The 17,005-nt window shown below is 35.6% G+C and overlaps 2 protein-coding genes across 13 annotated transcripts; one reads left to right on the forward strand and one right to left on the reverse strand.

Moving 5' to 3' along the window:
• Positions 1-62: 62 nt before the first annotated feature.
• Positions 63-10,871, forward strand: LOC122566609 (cubilin). 9 transcript variants are annotated; one of them, XM_043724125.1, is made up of 16 exons: positions 63-348; positions 1,901-2,076; positions 2,885-3,175; positions 3,567-3,744; positions 3,858-3,884; positions 3,977-4,188; positions 4,336-4,543; positions 4,624-4,832; positions 5,080-5,311; positions 5,447-5,632; positions 5,728-5,973; positions 6,053-6,273; positions 6,403-6,585; positions 6,701-6,830; positions 6,984-7,168; positions 9,404-10,871. In XM_043724125.1, the coding sequence occupies exons 3-16, from the start codon at positions 3,082-3,084 to the stop codon at positions 9,772-9,774; spliced, it is 2,682 nt and encodes an 893-aa protein (XP_043580060.1). In that variant the 5' UTR covers positions 63-348; positions 1,901-2,076; positions 2,885-3,081; the 3' UTR covers positions 9,775-10,871. The 9 variants fall into 9 exon arrangements, 8 of the variants coding, with proteins under 8 accessions (XP_043580060.1, XP_043580064.1, XP_043580065.1 ...); XM_043724129.1 differs by lacking the exon at positions 1,901-2,076 and having other exon boundaries at positions 2,885-2,945; positions 3,074-3,175; XM_043724130.1 differs by lacking the exon at positions 1,901-2,076 and having other exon boundaries at positions 248-264; positions 2,885-3,008; positions 3,074-3,175.
• Positions 10,872-11,709: 838 nt separating this feature from the next.
• Positions 11,710-16,914, reverse strand: LOC122566614 (serine-rich adhesin for platelets). 4 transcript variants are annotated; one of them, XM_043724147.1, is made up of 11 exons: positions 16,558-16,914; positions 16,095-16,489; positions 15,883-16,027; positions 15,587-15,712; positions 15,255-15,406; positions 14,999-15,118; positions 14,853-14,913; positions 14,430-14,722; positions 14,011-14,142; positions 13,696-13,914; positions 11,710-13,584 (listed from the first exon to the last, which is right to left on the reverse strand). In XM_043724147.1, exons 3-11 carry the CDS (start codon positions 16,002-16,004, stop codon positions 12,395-12,397), a joined length of 2,415 nt encoding a protein of 804 aa, XP_043580082.1. In that variant the 5' UTR covers positions 16,005-16,027; positions 16,095-16,489; positions 16,558-16,914; the 3' UTR covers positions 11,710-12,394. The 4 variants fall into 4 exon arrangements, with proteins under 4 accessions (XP_043580082.1, XP_043580080.1, XP_043580079.1 ...); XM_043724145.1 differs by having other exon boundaries at positions 14,011-14,139; positions 15,587-15,742; XM_043724144.1 differs by having other exon boundaries at positions 15,587-15,742.
• Positions 16,915-17,005: the final 91 nt, after the last annotated feature.

Here is a 17,005-nt window from a genome sequence, read left to right on the forward strand (position 1 = left end):
ACTTCTATTATCGCCTAATGCCTTCTTTCGATTAGACGACGGATTTGATTCTAAAAAGATGAACCGAATAAAATTCATCTCTATCTATATTTATTGTATTTTAATTATGCATTAGGCAACCCCTGAATCAGTTGTTTCTCCCCACTCTGATTCATTCTAGCGACCTCTACCCTATCGTTAGGGCGTGTTGGGGTAGCCAGTACTTCAGCAGAAGCAGACTGATCGAGAGTTGCTCAACGCGTTATGTATCTATTGTATCGTTTTGTCAGTTCTTTTCTCTTTTCATTTAATCATACATATATTCCTGTGCAAATATTTGCGCGAGCACACACAACATATTGTATATAGGTACACACTCAGTTTTTTTGTTCTCATGTAACTGAAGTGTCGAAACGATACCGTGTTGATTTTACATTTATTTTATAGTTAAGTGTAATAACGGCAACGAAATACGCGATAACGACAAATCAACGTTAAAACCAACATATTTTCTGTTATCGTTTAGCCACATCTGTTACATATTGTTCCGTTCCTCGCGATCTAGTGTACGTAGTTTTAACAAGATTGTGCTGCATGATAGGGTAAAGTAATATTTTCAAAAAGGTACACACTGGATTATTGTACAAAAAAGATCCTCTACGTAATTGCACAGTCGTCATTTCCATCACGGCGGAGAAGGTTTCGAAGCCCGACGACCCGCCGTGATCGAGCAGTATAACATGATCCAGTGTAAGGTATCACTGAGACAATGTATAGTACGTACTAATTCAAAAGTGAAATCTTTTTATTTTTTTTAAATTAAATTTTCACTAACGTATTTGTGATGTCTTTGTGATTAAAATGAGGCCAAGCACGATATAATTTGAATTATGTTTACTTATTGGTATGTACTTAATTATCATTTACTAAATAAAAAAATATGCTCCAAATTATATTGTGTTTGGTATCATTTTAATTAGAAAAATGTAACAAACATGTTTAAAGCAAAAGTTTAATATAAAAGTTTTCATTCATCACAAATCAAAAATAAGGAAATTTGATTTTTGAGTTAAAGTAAAAAATAAAGAAGTTGGATTTTTGAATTAAAGGTTCCAGTTTGTCGCGGGCTTTATATGCTTTCAGCCTTTCTTTCCCTTTCACTCGTGTTGTCCTTTTCTACGTTCGACACGTTTAGAATCTCAGTCTCCAGAAACAGAATCGTTTCTACATCTGCATAACTGCAAAACTTGGGTCCCGATTTTTATGCAATTATCCAGTGTTTCTGTAGATGAAAAGAGAAAGCAAAGGACTTCTGCAAAAAGAGATATTAAAGAATTTAATCTTATAAACGATATCATTAAATTTTCCCATTTCGTTCCACTTATTCGAATGTTATAGCATACGAAGTGTAAAATTTCAATTTTGAACATGATTTTCTAAAGTGTATACCTGCGATATATACGCACATACTAAGTGTACATATTTGAAGTGTATTTAATATATTTCTGGTGAGAAAAAAAACGTAGAAAGCAATACATATAAGTATGTAAGTAATTGACTTTGTGCAATTCGTATCGCGAAGAATTTGACGACTTGCATTGACCGACGTTCGCATTTCTTAGATACATCAAAACGAGAGTGAAAGATCTTTTTCAGTTATAAATTAAATGAAATTTCCTTTGTTGTATATGGTGTGTAATAAGTCGCTCAAAAGATCATATGATGCGCGTTATATGTTATATTTACCACGGATCGTTATCAAGTGTGTGTACGTATGTATCTTTTCTTTTCCATTCTTCGTTTCTTTCGATTGAAAAATGGACTGAACATGACGGTTTATGACATGAAAAAATTTCATTTACTACGGTGATACATACTATTTTAGTAAATGGAAAAAATAACGTTTAATAAATTTGTTCAGGCCATGTAGTAAAGAGGTTAGTGGCCCGTAGTATGTGGCGCGCAAAATTGTCGGGTGTCACTAGTGGCGCTGCTGTGTTATTGACCATTTTGCTATCCTTATCGAAATTCAAAGAGGGAAGATGATGGCGACGACGATGACAGGGTACAATGCGGCGGGGTGCTTTGAATACTAAGGTGTTTTGTTTTTTTTGTTTTTTACAAAATTGTTTTACAATCCGTACAACCGTATTATGAACTATACCGTAATATAACGATATGTAACAAACCGAAAATAATACATATGTTGTGGTCGTAAGAATAATAGTGAATGATGCGGTGAATGGCATAAAGGGCTAAAATGAGGGCGTGGCAAATAAACGTGACACGTGTTCAGGATATTAATCGAGTTGCTTTGTATTTTCGTGTGTTTACGTGGTATTTGAATTCATTTCTTCCGTACTGGCATCTAGACTGATTCTGCAAAATGAGCGTGGTGAAGTTTTTTATAATATTTGGTTATAACTGATGACAAAAGTTTATGATATACTACAGTGTCATAATGTACAACAAAACTAGTTAATCAGTTCTTTTTTTCCCTTCTCTTTTCCTTCTATTTTTCTTCGATACATCAGCCTATAAAAATGTAAAGAGCTGAACGGGTCTTGTTCGTTTAACGAGTTGGTGAGGTGTGGCGACAGAGGTGACTTGGAAAGTAACCTGTGTCTATTGGCATACTTAATGTCATTTATACTTACAACTTTTCAATTTTCCACTTTAATCGTTCAGTATCGTGTTTGTGAAACGAAAAGAGATTCTTGTGAGACGATATTCGCTATCGTAAATGCTCGATAAAATATACATACAATAGATATGTAACATTGGTTTGATTACATTCATTTTATATGTTCTGTGTTAATTATAAATTTCAACGTTATATTATAGCATATAAAATCCAACGAAGTTAGCGGAATAATCTAACTTGCTTGAACTCATGTAATTGCAGATGATCTTGAAGATCGATGTTGAATATTTTTCCTGTGTGTGGAATAGAAACTGACGATATGGTAAAATCACAGTTGCCACTATTAGTGGTTCCTCTACAATTTGGCCGTAATAGTGAATAAAAAGTATATACATCATGATTTCAATCGAGACGAAACTGATTCAGCAAAATGCAAATGTGTATTCCTAGGATGCAGTATGGCTTCGATACTCTACTGGCATGCTTCTGGGAATAATTTGATTTCTGCTGCTTTTATCTTATTCTTACTACTTTGTCCTCGCAGCAGTACAGGTTAGTGTTGATGTTCGTTTACCTCTCTGTTTCACTTTCCTTTACATCAACTGGATTTATATAATTGTTCAGTGATAACAAGATAGAATCAGCAACAATTGTCATTAACATTAATAATAAATAAGTTTCTTTGGTAAGGAGTCAATGATATTTGGCGTTTGTTTGTGTATTTACAGTAGGCACTTTAAATATATCTAAACTGAGACGCGTTTAATTGTATCATTCTTACTGTTGTCGGTTGTCGGAAAAATTGAAGTAATAGCAAATTGATAGTAAGTCAACAGTGTGTATAAGTTGTGATCTTACTAACGAGAAGATATAGCATTAAACAGGACATCTACCAAGTTCCTTCACATATAAAAAATATTTAGACGCATGTATAATTTCACAGAGTGCGATCAGAAGTTTATAAGTACGCCAGATGGTCCATCAAATGGAACCTTTCATGCTCCGACGATAATTAACCCCGAAGGGGATTCCAGACAATGCGTATATATATTTTTCGCTGGGCCGCGACAACGAGTTGAATTGAAATTCAATTCATTCGGCCTTCGGGGTACACCACCAGAGTGAGTAATTTCTTTTAAATTAAAGCGGTAAAATATCATTTCTTTATTTGTGCCAGTTTTTGTGTCGATGTATATGAGTTCTATTTATTGATTAATTATCCATATTTTTGTAGTGGATCCGCTGTTGGGGAGTTACCCGCGTAAGTATTTACATACGTTAGGTATCGATATAATTTGCTCGCGGCCAAACTATTTTTGTTCGCAGATGAACTAGGAAAAACTTGGTTTTCAGTTGTGGTCACGAATATATGGACTTGTACACGGAAATACGATCGGAGAATACCAGCAAGTTGGTGGAAACTCCTTTCGGTGGTCGTTTTTGTGGTCCGATCCCACCTCGCAGGCGTGTGTCTCTTTATCAGGGAATCGCTCTTAGTTTCTACACTGATAAAAATATTACGTTCCCTAGCCTGTTCAGCGGTACATATGCGTTTATCAATGCATGTACGTAAGCACTATTTGCTTTATACTTGAAATTTTGACCATCAACTCGGTTACATACGCGCGCGCGCGCACACACACATACACATACACACACATACACTTATTTTCGCTTCTACCAATTCTCACTAATGTTCGGATTGTTCGCAGCTGAATACGAAGTGGGAACCCCAGCTCCTAGCACACCATGCTCATTCAAGGTAGAGTCAGAAAACAAACGCAACGGCAGTATATTATCTCCTACTTATCCGGGCACATATCCGAAAGGTCTTACATGCAGTTATAAATTTATCGGAGTACAAGGTCAACGAGTACGCCTTGAGTTTCGAGATTTCGATTTGTTCTTTGGAGGTCAACAGTACGTAGCTGTTTATGTACTTCCGCGTTAAGCAGCTGCGTACTTTTCTAATTGCTTCCTGTAACACTTGTATTTTACAGTTGCCCCTTAGATTATCTAAAAGTGTACGATGGTTTAGACAATACGTCGGCTGTTATCGGAACATATTGTGGTCAACAACGAAATTTGGTATTATATTCATCAGAGTCTAGTTTGTACGTACTGTTCGTTACACTTCAACGTACAGCGAACACACAAAATCGTGGATTCAAGGGTATCTTTGAATTCTCTGAGAGTTTCGTTAAATTAGGTAAGTTGAAATACCGTAGTTCATAAATGCTATAAATGCTATTATTGATCGAGCAATTGTAAAGGGTTGCGTCCAGTTGCAAACAACACCTTGTTCTGTCCCTTCTTTTTCCTTAATCTCGGGTGCATATGTGTACGCGCACAATATGCATATATGCATGGATACATATATGTATATATAAATGCGCATGAACGTATCTATGTATGTATGTATATGTGTGTGTACACACTCGATTCTATCTGCTCAGACTTCATCACCACTTACGAGGGTGAGCATATACGAGGATCAGAGTGCGATCAGAAGATATTGAGTAAAAAGGAATCATCTGGATTCGTGGTTAGCCCAAACTATCCATTTCCATATATACCAAAGGTTGTGTGTCGGTATTTCATTTATGGAATGCAAGATTCCCAGCATCTTGAACGTGTTCGATTAGAATTCAGACAATTCAAAATACCAAAAAATAAGACGATAGGAGAGTAAGTATAATTACATTACTGTTAAAACGTTTCTCTTATCAATTTTGATCGCAATTAAACAAATTATTTGTTCGTTTCCAATATGGTACGCAATGTGTACTCACTTCGTCGTTCTTTTGCCGGTTCGTCGTTTAGTTCATCCTGTACCGATGGATATTTGAAGTTGTATTTGAAAGGACAAGAAGCAACAGATTCTTACGATAAATTCGATTACGAATTGTGCGGTTCGGAGAGCAATCCGAGCCCTGTAGTTAGCGATGGTCCAAGACTCGTGATGGTATTTAGCAGCGGAGAATCTCAAGGACAAGGCTTTAAAGCATGGTAACAGACGAATCTAATACGCAAAGTCTTCTTAAATGAGATAACAAATTGCACGATAAGAGAAAGCAGCATATGTGACGCATTTGTCCTTATAGTTACAGTTTTGAGACAGAGTATAAGATACCGGGCACCGCGGCACCCGATGGCAGCTGCACTTTCACGTACCACAGTTCCTCTCGCAAAAAAGGAGATTTTAATTCTCCGCGACATCCTAGTAATTATCCAAGCAACACAAATTGCACATATGTTTTCATAGCTACGTCAAACGAACAAGTTACCTTAATATTTGATTATTTTAAAGTTCGAACGAAAAATACGAATATGACGACCGGACATTACGGGTAAGTTGTTCAATTATTATTGTACTATTGTTGCTGCTGATGTACAATCGCACGTGCCCTTTTATGTCTCTTGTCTCAGAGTGGAAATTTGTCAAGATGATTGGTTGGAGATATATAATACGTATCGAGATAATACGGAAAAATTAATAGGTAGATATTGTGGTAGTACGGCTCCGGGACCGGTAGAATCAAATCTCGGTGCTCTCGGCTTAAAAGTGATTCTGCATTCGGATTCTGAGTTGGTTTATAGCGGTTTCAAAGCGCGTTACACGTTCGCAGTAGCGAAACCTATTTTTGGAGGTACGTAGTTGTAATAAAACTCAAATCCTTCGCGTCAAAATTGATTAAATTTCTGTAAATCTTTAATTAGTTTATTTAGAGAGCAAGAACGAATACAAATTGTTTGTCGCTGTATTTGTCACATTGCAGATTGCGGATCGAATATAAGCAGTGTGAATTATGGAGTCATTGCTAGTCCGAATTACCCAAACAAATACGATGGACCCGCAAGAAATCTGGCTAGTAAAACTTGTAATTGGTTTATAAGAGTCCGACCGAATCAGCGAATATTATTACACTTTGAAACATTTTCGGTAGAGGGTGATCAATCAGGTATATTCATGTTTTTCTATAGTTTGATTCTATCAATTAATGGAGTTGGTTTAAGTGAAGGGCCTAAATCTCAATTGAAGTTACTAGCAGTAATAAAAAAATGTAATTTCTTTAGTTCGTGGTTGTCCTGCTGCGGTGCTGCGCATATGGTATTCCGCATCGTCCACGCCTATCGAAATGTGTGGTATTCAAACTCTAGACAAAAATTGGACTTACCTCTCTGTGGACAATAACATGCGACTTAGGTTTGTTTTTCGCACAAGTGATTCTTTATTGCCTCCTGCTTCGTGTTTATAGCTTTACAAACATCGATCACGGTCGCCTTCGCGTTTAAGTGAAAGAATAAAGAACATGAGCATTGATCGCGCCTTTTTTCTACTTTCCTTCTTTTGTTTTAGCTTCATATTGGCTGATAAAGCGGTTGGACAAATGGGATTTAAAGCAACGTGGACCGAAGTGAGCACAAATACCGACTGCCAGAATCAGTTTCTTTGTGGCGAAAATAAATACTGCATTGCAGAGTCACTTCGGTGTAATAACATTCGTAATTGTGGCCCAAACGACACTACAGATGAAGAAAATTGTAAGTTTCGCAATCGTTAGAAAAACATCGAGTCAAGTTCTTAGAAACGTGTGGTTCAATTCTACTCTTCTTTTATTTTGCTTTTACTATCTATAGTTGTGTAAAATTATCGTGTGTATTACGTTCTCATCTAGCGAGAATGACAACGTGCAAATTTTCCACCATACACTATACGTGTAAATGTATAAACATTATACCGATGCGTGAACTCTGTACTCATACGTGTGTGCGTGTGCATACACGAACGCACGTACACATATATACATATATATACGCGCAACAGATAGACACACACGCATCCACACACGCATACATTTCCGAATCCAATATCAAACTTGTAATTTCTTCAGATCATTCAATAGATACTTAATTATTCAATTGCTCTACAAATTCTCCAAGCGTATTCTTTTTCTACCGAGTACAGTACCTTTAACTAATCCTTCTCACGTATATGTTATGCATGCATATACGCGAGTGTGTATGTATGCATGCATCTTCTATGGATGTATACTGTATACACATGTAAATATCCGATTAAAATCAAACCTGCTACTGGCTATTATACAGTACGATATCGTTCGGCATTGAACCGAATTGTCTATCTCGTTCTCGTTAAACGTATAAAAGTAAAAATAGTGTATAGCAATACATATTATATATATATACATCATTATTATACATATCTGGCATCTGAATTTGGATATCTGAATATAAGAATATGATTTTAAGATGATGCAAATTGGTAAATTCTGCACGAATCTGCATGTATTTTTCAGTTCATTTTGCTCGAAGGTATCGGACACGTAATGTTATCGCGTAAACCATGACTTCAGTTCTAGATCGTTTTCGAATCGTACCGATCGTTTACGATAAAAGAAAGTGTTTATGTTAGTGTTCACCTTGCACACGCGTACAATACACGTTTTCCAAGATATTCGTAATTACGTATAGCAATGGAATAGGATAAGGGAACAATGTTCGACATTGGAAAAAGATTAACTAGTAAGTAGAGAAAAAATGGTAGATAGAAGTTAAAGAGAAAGACAAGTATGTACTGAATTGCGTAATATTTTGGGTAAGTAGTACGTAGCTGTGTGTACAGGTGAAAGAATGGAGAGATTGAATGGGTGAATGACTGTGTGTGGTGTCGCAGGTGCAGCATCAGCCCCATTGTCGCCAGCACTGGCTGGAGTCTCTGCCATGCTTCTTCTCTCTCTGTGCTTTGTGTTCGTGGCCATCTGAGCCCTTCATGAAGCTTCCGACGATCCGGCATGTTATGATCTCCCCTATCACGTGAGTTCACTCACAATATTGCACATGTATCGCTCTTAATTTTTATACAACAACAAATTAATTATACGGTAACCTTTTTAATGTCAACCAATGTATTATGTGTATACAAATAGAAACGCGGGTAGATGACGGACGCACAACCACCTTCATACTCATTTTATACACGTATACATGTATAATTTCAAATGTAACATGTAAAGTCATTTGCACCACTGCGCGCTATTATCCCTCTTTATTATTTCACTTATTTTTAAGTAGAAAACTTCTCACATTTGTTTATTATAACATATGTACTTACATATACAATACTATATAATTCTACAAAAACTGTATCGAAAATATCGCTGTTTTTCAAGTATACCAATTATACTGTAATCTCGAAATTTACGTTTATATTGTTTTAAAAGTTTCTCTCACATTTTACACAAAGTTTATAGGAAAAACGCATGATTACAGTGAATGCAAATTTGTTCATATAAAATAGCATGTGGATCTTCTCTCTTTCTCACAGACACGCGTTCACATGTTCGCGCTCTCCCTCTCGTCTTACAGATGCTCCTAATCACTCTCTTTCCTTTTTTCACTTTTCTTTCCTTTCCTCTTCGTTCCTTTCGCTGTTAAATCTTTCATCTTTTTCAAAATTTCTTTCCTCTTTCGGAGACTATCAACCATGTCAACCACGCACATTATCTTCGACTATCTTTTTAACTGCCATCTTTCATTTAAATATGCTACGAGTATAAAACAAATGAAGCTAGTTGGATGATAAGCAATCGTACAAAAATTCGAGTAAACTTTCAACGAATTGTACATAATTGTGTAGATTTTATGTTTTGTAAACAAGGACCTAGAAAAGAGACGAAATACAAAAATGGACATTAGAGAGAATATGGACAAGTTTTAGATTGAACAAACGTTTGACAAGAAATTATTATATTTCAGGTGATATAGTTGTACAGACGAATAATTACGCTGTTCCCGCGGGTGGTGCCATCGGTGCTGTATTGATAGCATTGATCGTTTGTCTTTTGTGTCATCGAGAACTAAGAAGACGAGTTCAAACTGTGCATCTTGACGATCTGCGTCATCGCATAGACGAGAGACATCGATGTTATCATAATGAAGATCTTCTTCAACATCATCACCACTTTCATCATCATCACCATCAACACCAGCATCAATATCAGCAACAGCAACAACAGCAACAACACTATCAAGATTTGACTAGTGATTCAAGATATCACCTAGAATCATCGACTAGTCCAATGAGCGAGAGCGATGTCGAGGAAGCCAGCAGTCTCAACAGTGTGTGACACATTGTGTCATATTATTCGAACTCTGTTTGTTACCTTATTCTATTCACGTTACAGTTATATTAAACCACTGAAACGTCGCGTTTTTACCTCATTTCTACCTCATTTGTACTCATCTTCCGAGGATCAGTTAACTACTCCATTTTCGCGTTTAACGAGGCGTTTCATCATAACGATACAATTATCATCGATATGCGCAAAAGAATCTTCGAATAAGCTTCAACTTGCTCCAATTTTATCAAGATTAGCCTATATTCGAATAATAAAAATCATGTATGCATTTTTTAGAATGATTCATTGTATGTCATTCTGTAACGCACGATTTATTTTCTTGTAGACGTATGGCTGAACGCAATTTGCATACCTTTCCCCGTTTTCCTTTTTTTAAAGCTTCGACTCCATTCAAAATACATGAGCGTATTTTTAATATCTATAATTATTGATGCAATATATAGGATCGTATACAGAGAAACATAAAGATAAAAACGCAACAAATAGCCGAGCTGTAATTCGGCAATAATTTGAATGGAAAATAAATCGTTGCATCAGTTGTGTTTCATTGAAGATGGAGTGAAAGAAATGAAAAGGTCCGGTTATTGTTAACGATATTTCCGAAGCTCCTGATACTCCAAAAGAATAAGTAAAATATATTTTTACTTCTAGTTAATTAGATTTATCGTTATTGTTACGTTAATGCGTTGTCATTGACACCTTTATCTTATATTTAGCCGAACCCACGGGCAAAGTATGGTTGAAGTAATAACATTACGTTATATTCGTATCTGGTTGAAATGTTCGATTATATAGAAGAACATGTTACCACATGCATCCTTCCCTTGCGTAATCCGTTCACGTAGCATGTAACTAGTTGTACGCAACGCGCATACATATTTTACACATGCGAGAACGTGATCATTTCACAAATAGTACCTACGCAGTTTGTTTGTAAATGTTATTTTTTTAGTTTTAAGCATATACAATTATCGAGCGATAAGATCTGTAGCTTGAAATGGCCAGTTCAAGTTTACGTAGTTGCGTCCTATTTCTTGGTGTGATGAGTAATATACATACAGTGGTTTCATAAATCACGATATGTATATTTTTGTGATAAAATTTTTGACCCCTACTTCTATTTTTTTAATTCGTACGATCGAAGAAGACTATTTCAACGATCCAAACCTACCATGATTCCTATTTGTTTTTCAAAAATTTTATATTTCCCATTACCTTAGATTATCGTTTACTTTCAACCAATTATACAATTTTTAGATAGAACAATTCGATTTTATGTTATATACAACGCGCTCTAACAAAACAGAACTATTAAGAAATACGTCGCGTGTAAGTGTATATGAAATCTATAAATGCTGCCATTTGATATAATAGTTACATTATACGATTTTATACAAGTGAAAAACAGACATAATCAAGTATAATCGTGTTTGATCAAATACCGAACACGAAATGATTGAGCAGCAAGTTGCATTGACAAAAAAATTTTAAGCGTCGAAGTTTTTACTTTTTGCTCCCCCTTTACTTAATAGTTATCTCATGTTTAAATGTTTCGCATTTTGCATGAATCTTGAAAGCGGACATAGATTCTAATTTGTGTCAAACGGAAAGAAAAATAACGATGGCGAGAGAAAAAAGAAGGGGAATAGAAACAAGGAAACAAAGAAAGATGTATAGCCAAATACACAGAGAACGATGGTATTTAACATGTTCATAGTAAGTGAAGAGAATAACAAATTTGATAGGCGTGAAGTACATCGTATTTCTAAAAAAAATCACACGAAACAAGGAAAAGTACGCGAAATAATAAAGAATGTAACAAAACTGTGTGTGATGTATATTTGTGGTTTCGATTTTGATTCAATTTCCTTTTTTATCAGGATTTCACAGAACAAGACAACTCCCTTTTGTTTCTTTTTTGCTTTCTTTTATTTTACCGAAAAACGTTCGATTTCGTGAAAAATACATATAAAAGACTACAAATCATTATATTTAAAATGAATGTATTTCATATTCATTTTTCATAAATTAGCGCCGTAAGTAAAATTATGTTATGTTCAAAGGTTATGTTCAAACATATGTTCAATGCATATGTATGTAATTACATTATCATCGAAGTTACTAATTACGAGTTCTGCAAGATGTTATCATAAACATGTGCTCAAATGTAACACACCTTATGAGTACGATACATGTCATTTGATGTTACTTGAGAAAAAGGAGAGCAACGAGAAATGGAACAAGGGAAAAATCATAGAAATAACCGTAAAACTAAATCGAATTCGAATGATGAAACGAAAACGAATCGCATTATTTACATCATACACTTTTCCTCAATTCAATCTTGTAATTTGCATTTCATCAAAATAAAAAGATATTTCAGGTCGAGTAAAATGAAAAGTGAAGAATGACGATTAAACAATTAACTGTACGATTGTTAAAGAAATAGAGTTGATGGACAAAGTTAAAGAAGAAACAAGCATGAAGTAATGGATAACAGAAAATCGTATGAAGAAATGTTAGAAAATATGATGATGCAAAGGATTATAAAAGGAGCATGACAGCGGTAAAAAAAAACAACGAAAGGGAAACGAAGGAGAATATTCGATTAGACTTGCACATATTGCTCGTCATCGGTATCTCCATTAATCGGCTTGGAAGAATGATTTTGATGTATCTGTTCGTAATCAGCGTTAAACAATATATTTTTCTGCACTTTCTCGTATCCATTCGGATCTTGTTCAAGTTTATATGTATTCACTTGTTCGTATGGCGGTTCTTCGGTGCGAGTAACACTCATATATTTCACGCTCTCGTAATTAGGATCTCCGTGATTAACAGATTCGTAATTAGGGTCTGTGTCGCTGTCACCAGGTCTACAAACTGACGCGTAATTTGGTTCTCCTGAATCATGCGGCATACTTTCATAATTCGGTTCCGAGTCCGTGTCTGGATCCATTTCGGATCTGCTCCTTAGCTTTACTTTCTCGTATCCTGGATCTTCACTACTAGCGTTACTAATTTGTCGATGTTTGAATGGCATGGAATAAGAAGAAGAAGAAGAAGATGAAGATGATGATGAAGAAGAAGTTGAAGGAGAAGAAGTAGAAAGGGAAGAAGTGGTTGGTAAATCTACGTTATTTCGTAAAGAAATCGAGACGGAATTGCTAGTTTGCTGATAGTCTGCTGCAGTATCCATAGTGAGGCATTGTTGTGGGCATAACACTTCATAGTTCGGATCACAGGACTCGCGAGTGGTTGAATGTTTTTTAGGTAAATCACTGTTCATAACTTCGTATCCATGACCGAGCGTGAAATTTGACGAGTCCAAACCGTCATCAGTTCTAGATGATGAAGGAGGGGATGATTTCATCAAAACGTCCGTTTCCGAATGAAAATTACCGACATCACCGACGGAATCGGATTCCTTCTTTTGTATTTCCATAGAATCATGACTAGACGATGCAATTCTGTTACTTTCAACAAGACTTGATTTTCGAACAGAACCAAGGACAAATGTATCAGAATGCAAGCTTCCCTGAGAATTTGAATGCACGTCATTTTGCTGTTCTTCCGCGTCTTTCTTTTTCTTCATTACTTTCGCATACATATCCTCTAGAGATTTCCCACTGGATAAAGCTGATTTCATTCGGTCATCGTTTTTTGGCTTCTTCTCGATTAATGCGTATACTTCTGCTGTCCCTTCCGGCGGAGGCGGTAACGGTGAATTCGCTTGACGTTTCTCAGGCTTTGGTGATCCGGGATTTACGATAGAACTATTGGCACTCGACGACGAAGCTGTAATATTATGATACGAGACTTGGTAAAAAGATATTTATTAAATAATTGAAACGGATAAGCGGATTGAGCGGATACGCGTATAAAATAGAATATGAAAAGAATTATTACCTTGTCTTGAATGAGCATGTGCAACATGCCGTAAACTATCGACGCTCGGTGGTTGCGGAGCAGGGTAAGTTTCATCGGAACGAGACGGAACGCGGGAGAACAATGTTTGCTCGTTTTGTACCCGTTGAATCTCTGTCATCGTCGGTTGTATTTGTGCGTATGTTTCGCTACCGCTAGTGTATACCTTGTCTTGTTCGTCGATCGCAGCATACATTTCGTCTGTCAAGTGAAACAATATCGCTTATCAATGATGAAAGAAGGAAGAAAAAAGATAGGCAATGAATACATGTGTACACCGTTCAAATACGTATATACCAGAATCATCCGATACAGTCGCATAATGAGGATCCGTGAGGGGTCGAATAGATTGGCTCTGTCGACAAATTGTCTTTGTCTGCGCAATTATGTTAGCTAGGGGCTCTCTTACACTGATGCTTGTGTATCCTTCTATGTGAAATGAAAAAGAGAAAAACAAATATATATAGAAGTATATATACAAGAACAAAAGAAGAGAAAATATATATAAAAAGATGAACGTATAACGCGGGAATACGTTTCGCGTTATAAGAAACAGCGTTATACGAAGCATATGAATTATGAACATATATGGACTGTGAATATAATGTTATACGTATCCGCGTATATACATATGTGTATAGAATGCGCTTTCATCAAAGTAAATCTAAAAAGTGTAATCGAAGATTGACTTATAGGACAGAAATGTAAATATTTACTAGAATCTTGAGAGTCTCCGCTAAAATGTTGTTGCGGACTATTTGACTGAGGTTGCGGTGGTTGAGGCAGTAACATTAACAGCGGTGGCGTCATGTAAGGCAAATCTTGATTAGCTTGTACTCCACCCGATATGGCATTGGCCGCCTGAATATCACATGGGCCGGTTTCGGCAGACAAAAGAGAATTATGCGACGAGGATCGACGAGTCCTTGGTGGTGCAACCGGGTTTCCGTTACTTTGAGACGTTGACGTCGATGGCTTGTCGACATTGATTGCTTGTTTAATATTATTTCTGCAATATTTTTTATTCATTTTCCGCTTTTAATGGAAAAGTAGAAATAAAGAAATATATGTTCAATAGTATTATCATAAAAAAAAAAGAAACTATAATACAACTATACTTATGACTCTGCGATCATTACCGACTCGATTGATTAGCCTCTGTTTTTTGAACATTTTGAACTTGAGCATATGGATGTTCAACTGGAATAAACATAAATGGTTACATTATAACGATGATTTGAGATAATTGATAATAACGATTTGATAATTATTTTTGTGTTTGTACCATTGTCTGAATTAGGGGACGACGCAAATCTTAAATATTGATCATCCGAGGTTTCTTGGATCAATGATGGATTTTGATGTAAAACTTCTGGCACATCCAGTTTAGATATCTGTTCTTTTGCTATAAACATATTAAAAGCGATATTGTCATTAAAGAAAAGGAGACACATTCCTGACATAGAATATATTTTCGATAAAATTAACCTATGTCTTATTGTATGTAATTAATAGACGTCAATCTATTCTATCGGATATACCTGTATCTCGTACTGTGGCGTAGAGCTCGGACTGATCACCGATCGTTTCAGTGATTTCATAAATATCTTGAGATACAGATGCTCCTGTATTTTCATGCCTCTTGCCTTTGTCTTTTGGAATATCTGGAAGACTTCTATTGGCACTGGTTGACCTATATATGTAATGCAAAAGTTTCATAGTTTCAAGTCAGGCAGAGTTCATCATTTCATGTAATACTAGTTGACATATTAATAATTGTGATTAAGTTTGAATATTTCGCAAACTATTACAAGTTGTGAGAATTTATATTTAACAAAACAGCATAACGCTAAATCGATATTAGGACAGGAACCTTTTTCCACTGTCAATGATATCTTGCGTTGCTATACGAAGGGCATCTGCCATCGGAATCCCATTAAAGCCATCATTGTCAGAATCATTTAGAGTTACCATTCCAGCAAGGCCGAGAAATTCATTCCTATTTAAAGGAATTACAACTGAACGTATCCTTGTAAATGATACGAAAAATTGCATTCTTAATTCCAATATAAAATGTAACTTTATTATTGTTAGCAGAAATGTATGCAATGTTATTTTTTTCAAAGATGATAACGATAATTCATAACTATAAATGTATAAACAGTTTACTTGTTTTCGTTACGACGACAGCTGCAAATACAAGCAACAATGAGACCAAGGAAGCACAACAATGCTCCAATAGAGACGACCCAGTAACACCAGGCACCTTCCTCGAGAAAAGGTTGTATCATGTTATGGCATGTATTCTTAGGTCCTATAAAGCGTAACTTTTTGAAATGTATACAAAGTGAAACACGATTCTTTGAAATAGTAACAATTACCTTCCAGTCAATTCATCGCATGCAAATTGACTCAATCCATATTTGATATCTTGTAATTTAATACTTTCAGGAAACTGATAAAATGTTGTGATGTTTTTTCAGTTATGTTACTTTTCTTGATTTCTTGTTTCTTCTGGTCTTACCTTTCTCTCCCTCTTCGTTCTCTCTCTCTCTCACACACACACACACACAAAATCTCTGCGATTTTTGCATTACATTTTGTTTAGCTACGTTATAGCGTACACTTTTTCAGACGTTTGATATGCTTACATAACATTGAAATATTTGAAATGAATGTACGATGACCGATCGATTGAAAATAGCCAAGATCATTGTTTTATTGATACTCATATGTAACAATATCACTTATATGCAGTTAATTTGTTGGTTTGTGACTGAAAAGAAATAACATTTGTAAGAATTGTTTGAGTAAAGTACGGAAACTCGTGGCAAACATACATACAAAATAAATATCGAATACTAGGTTTATATCATTTGGTCCAGAATGCTGTAGAGAATTGACATTTCCGTAGAAACAAAACCAAAAAACCAGAACTTTTTTTTATAAGAAAATGTTTATATGTACGTAGATAAGTACATAGAAATATCGATATGTCACGTAAACGTCTTTTGACATATCACGATCGCGAAATGAGGTTACGTTATCTATGCATGCGGTGTGCGTTCTCATAGATACGAGTAGATACATACGACTCCTTACTCACACATTTCTAAATACACGTAATTTGCGACTTCTCGATTGATACGTTTCGATAATCGATAACAGGTAGAAATTGAATATGACATTTAAAGTGAAAGCATTGTCAGATGAGATATACATATGAGATGTACATATTGCATATGTAGAATGGATCTTATGGATCTTAGTGTCATGTTCTGAAATACCGATC

This window comes from Bombus pyrosoma, linkage group LG4 (assembly GCF_014825855.1).
Source record: "Bombus pyrosoma isolate SC7728 linkage group LG4, ASM1482585v1, whole genome shotgun sequence".
NCBI classification, from domain to species: Eukaryota; Metazoa; Arthropoda; class Insecta; order Hymenoptera; family Apidae; genus Bombus; species Bombus pyrosoma.

What these genes read in the sequence shown, in the direction of transcription:
- LOC122566614 (XM_043724144.1), bottom strand. Translation starts at nt 16,004, where the DNA reads ATGATACAACCTTTTCTCGAGGAAGGTGCCTGGTGTTACTGGGTCGTC. An exon ending in TGTCGTCGTAACGAAAACAA is followed by an intron (nt 15,743 to 15,882) that starts GTAAACTGTTTA and finishes ATCATTTACAAG; the next exon opens with GATACGTTCAGTTGTAATTC. An exon ending in GAGGCTAATCAATCGAGTCG is followed by an intron (nt 14,723 to 14,852) that starts GTAATGATCGCA and finishes AAAATATTGCAG; the next exon opens with AAATAATATTAAACAAGCAA.
- LOC122566609 (XM_043724125.1), top strand. Translation starts at nt 3,082, where the DNA reads ATGGCTTCGATACTCTACTGGCATGCTTCTGGGAATAATTTGATTTCT. An exon ending in GCTGTTGGGGAGTTACCCGC is followed by an intron (nt 3,885 to 3,976) that starts GTAAGTATTTAC and finishes CTTGGTTTTCAG; the next exon opens with TTGTGGTCACGAATATATGG. An exon ending in GGTAGAGGGTGATCAATCAG is followed by an intron (nt 6,586 to 6,700) that starts GTATATTCATGT and finishes TAATTTCTTTAG; the next exon opens with TTCGTGGTTGTCCTGCTGCG.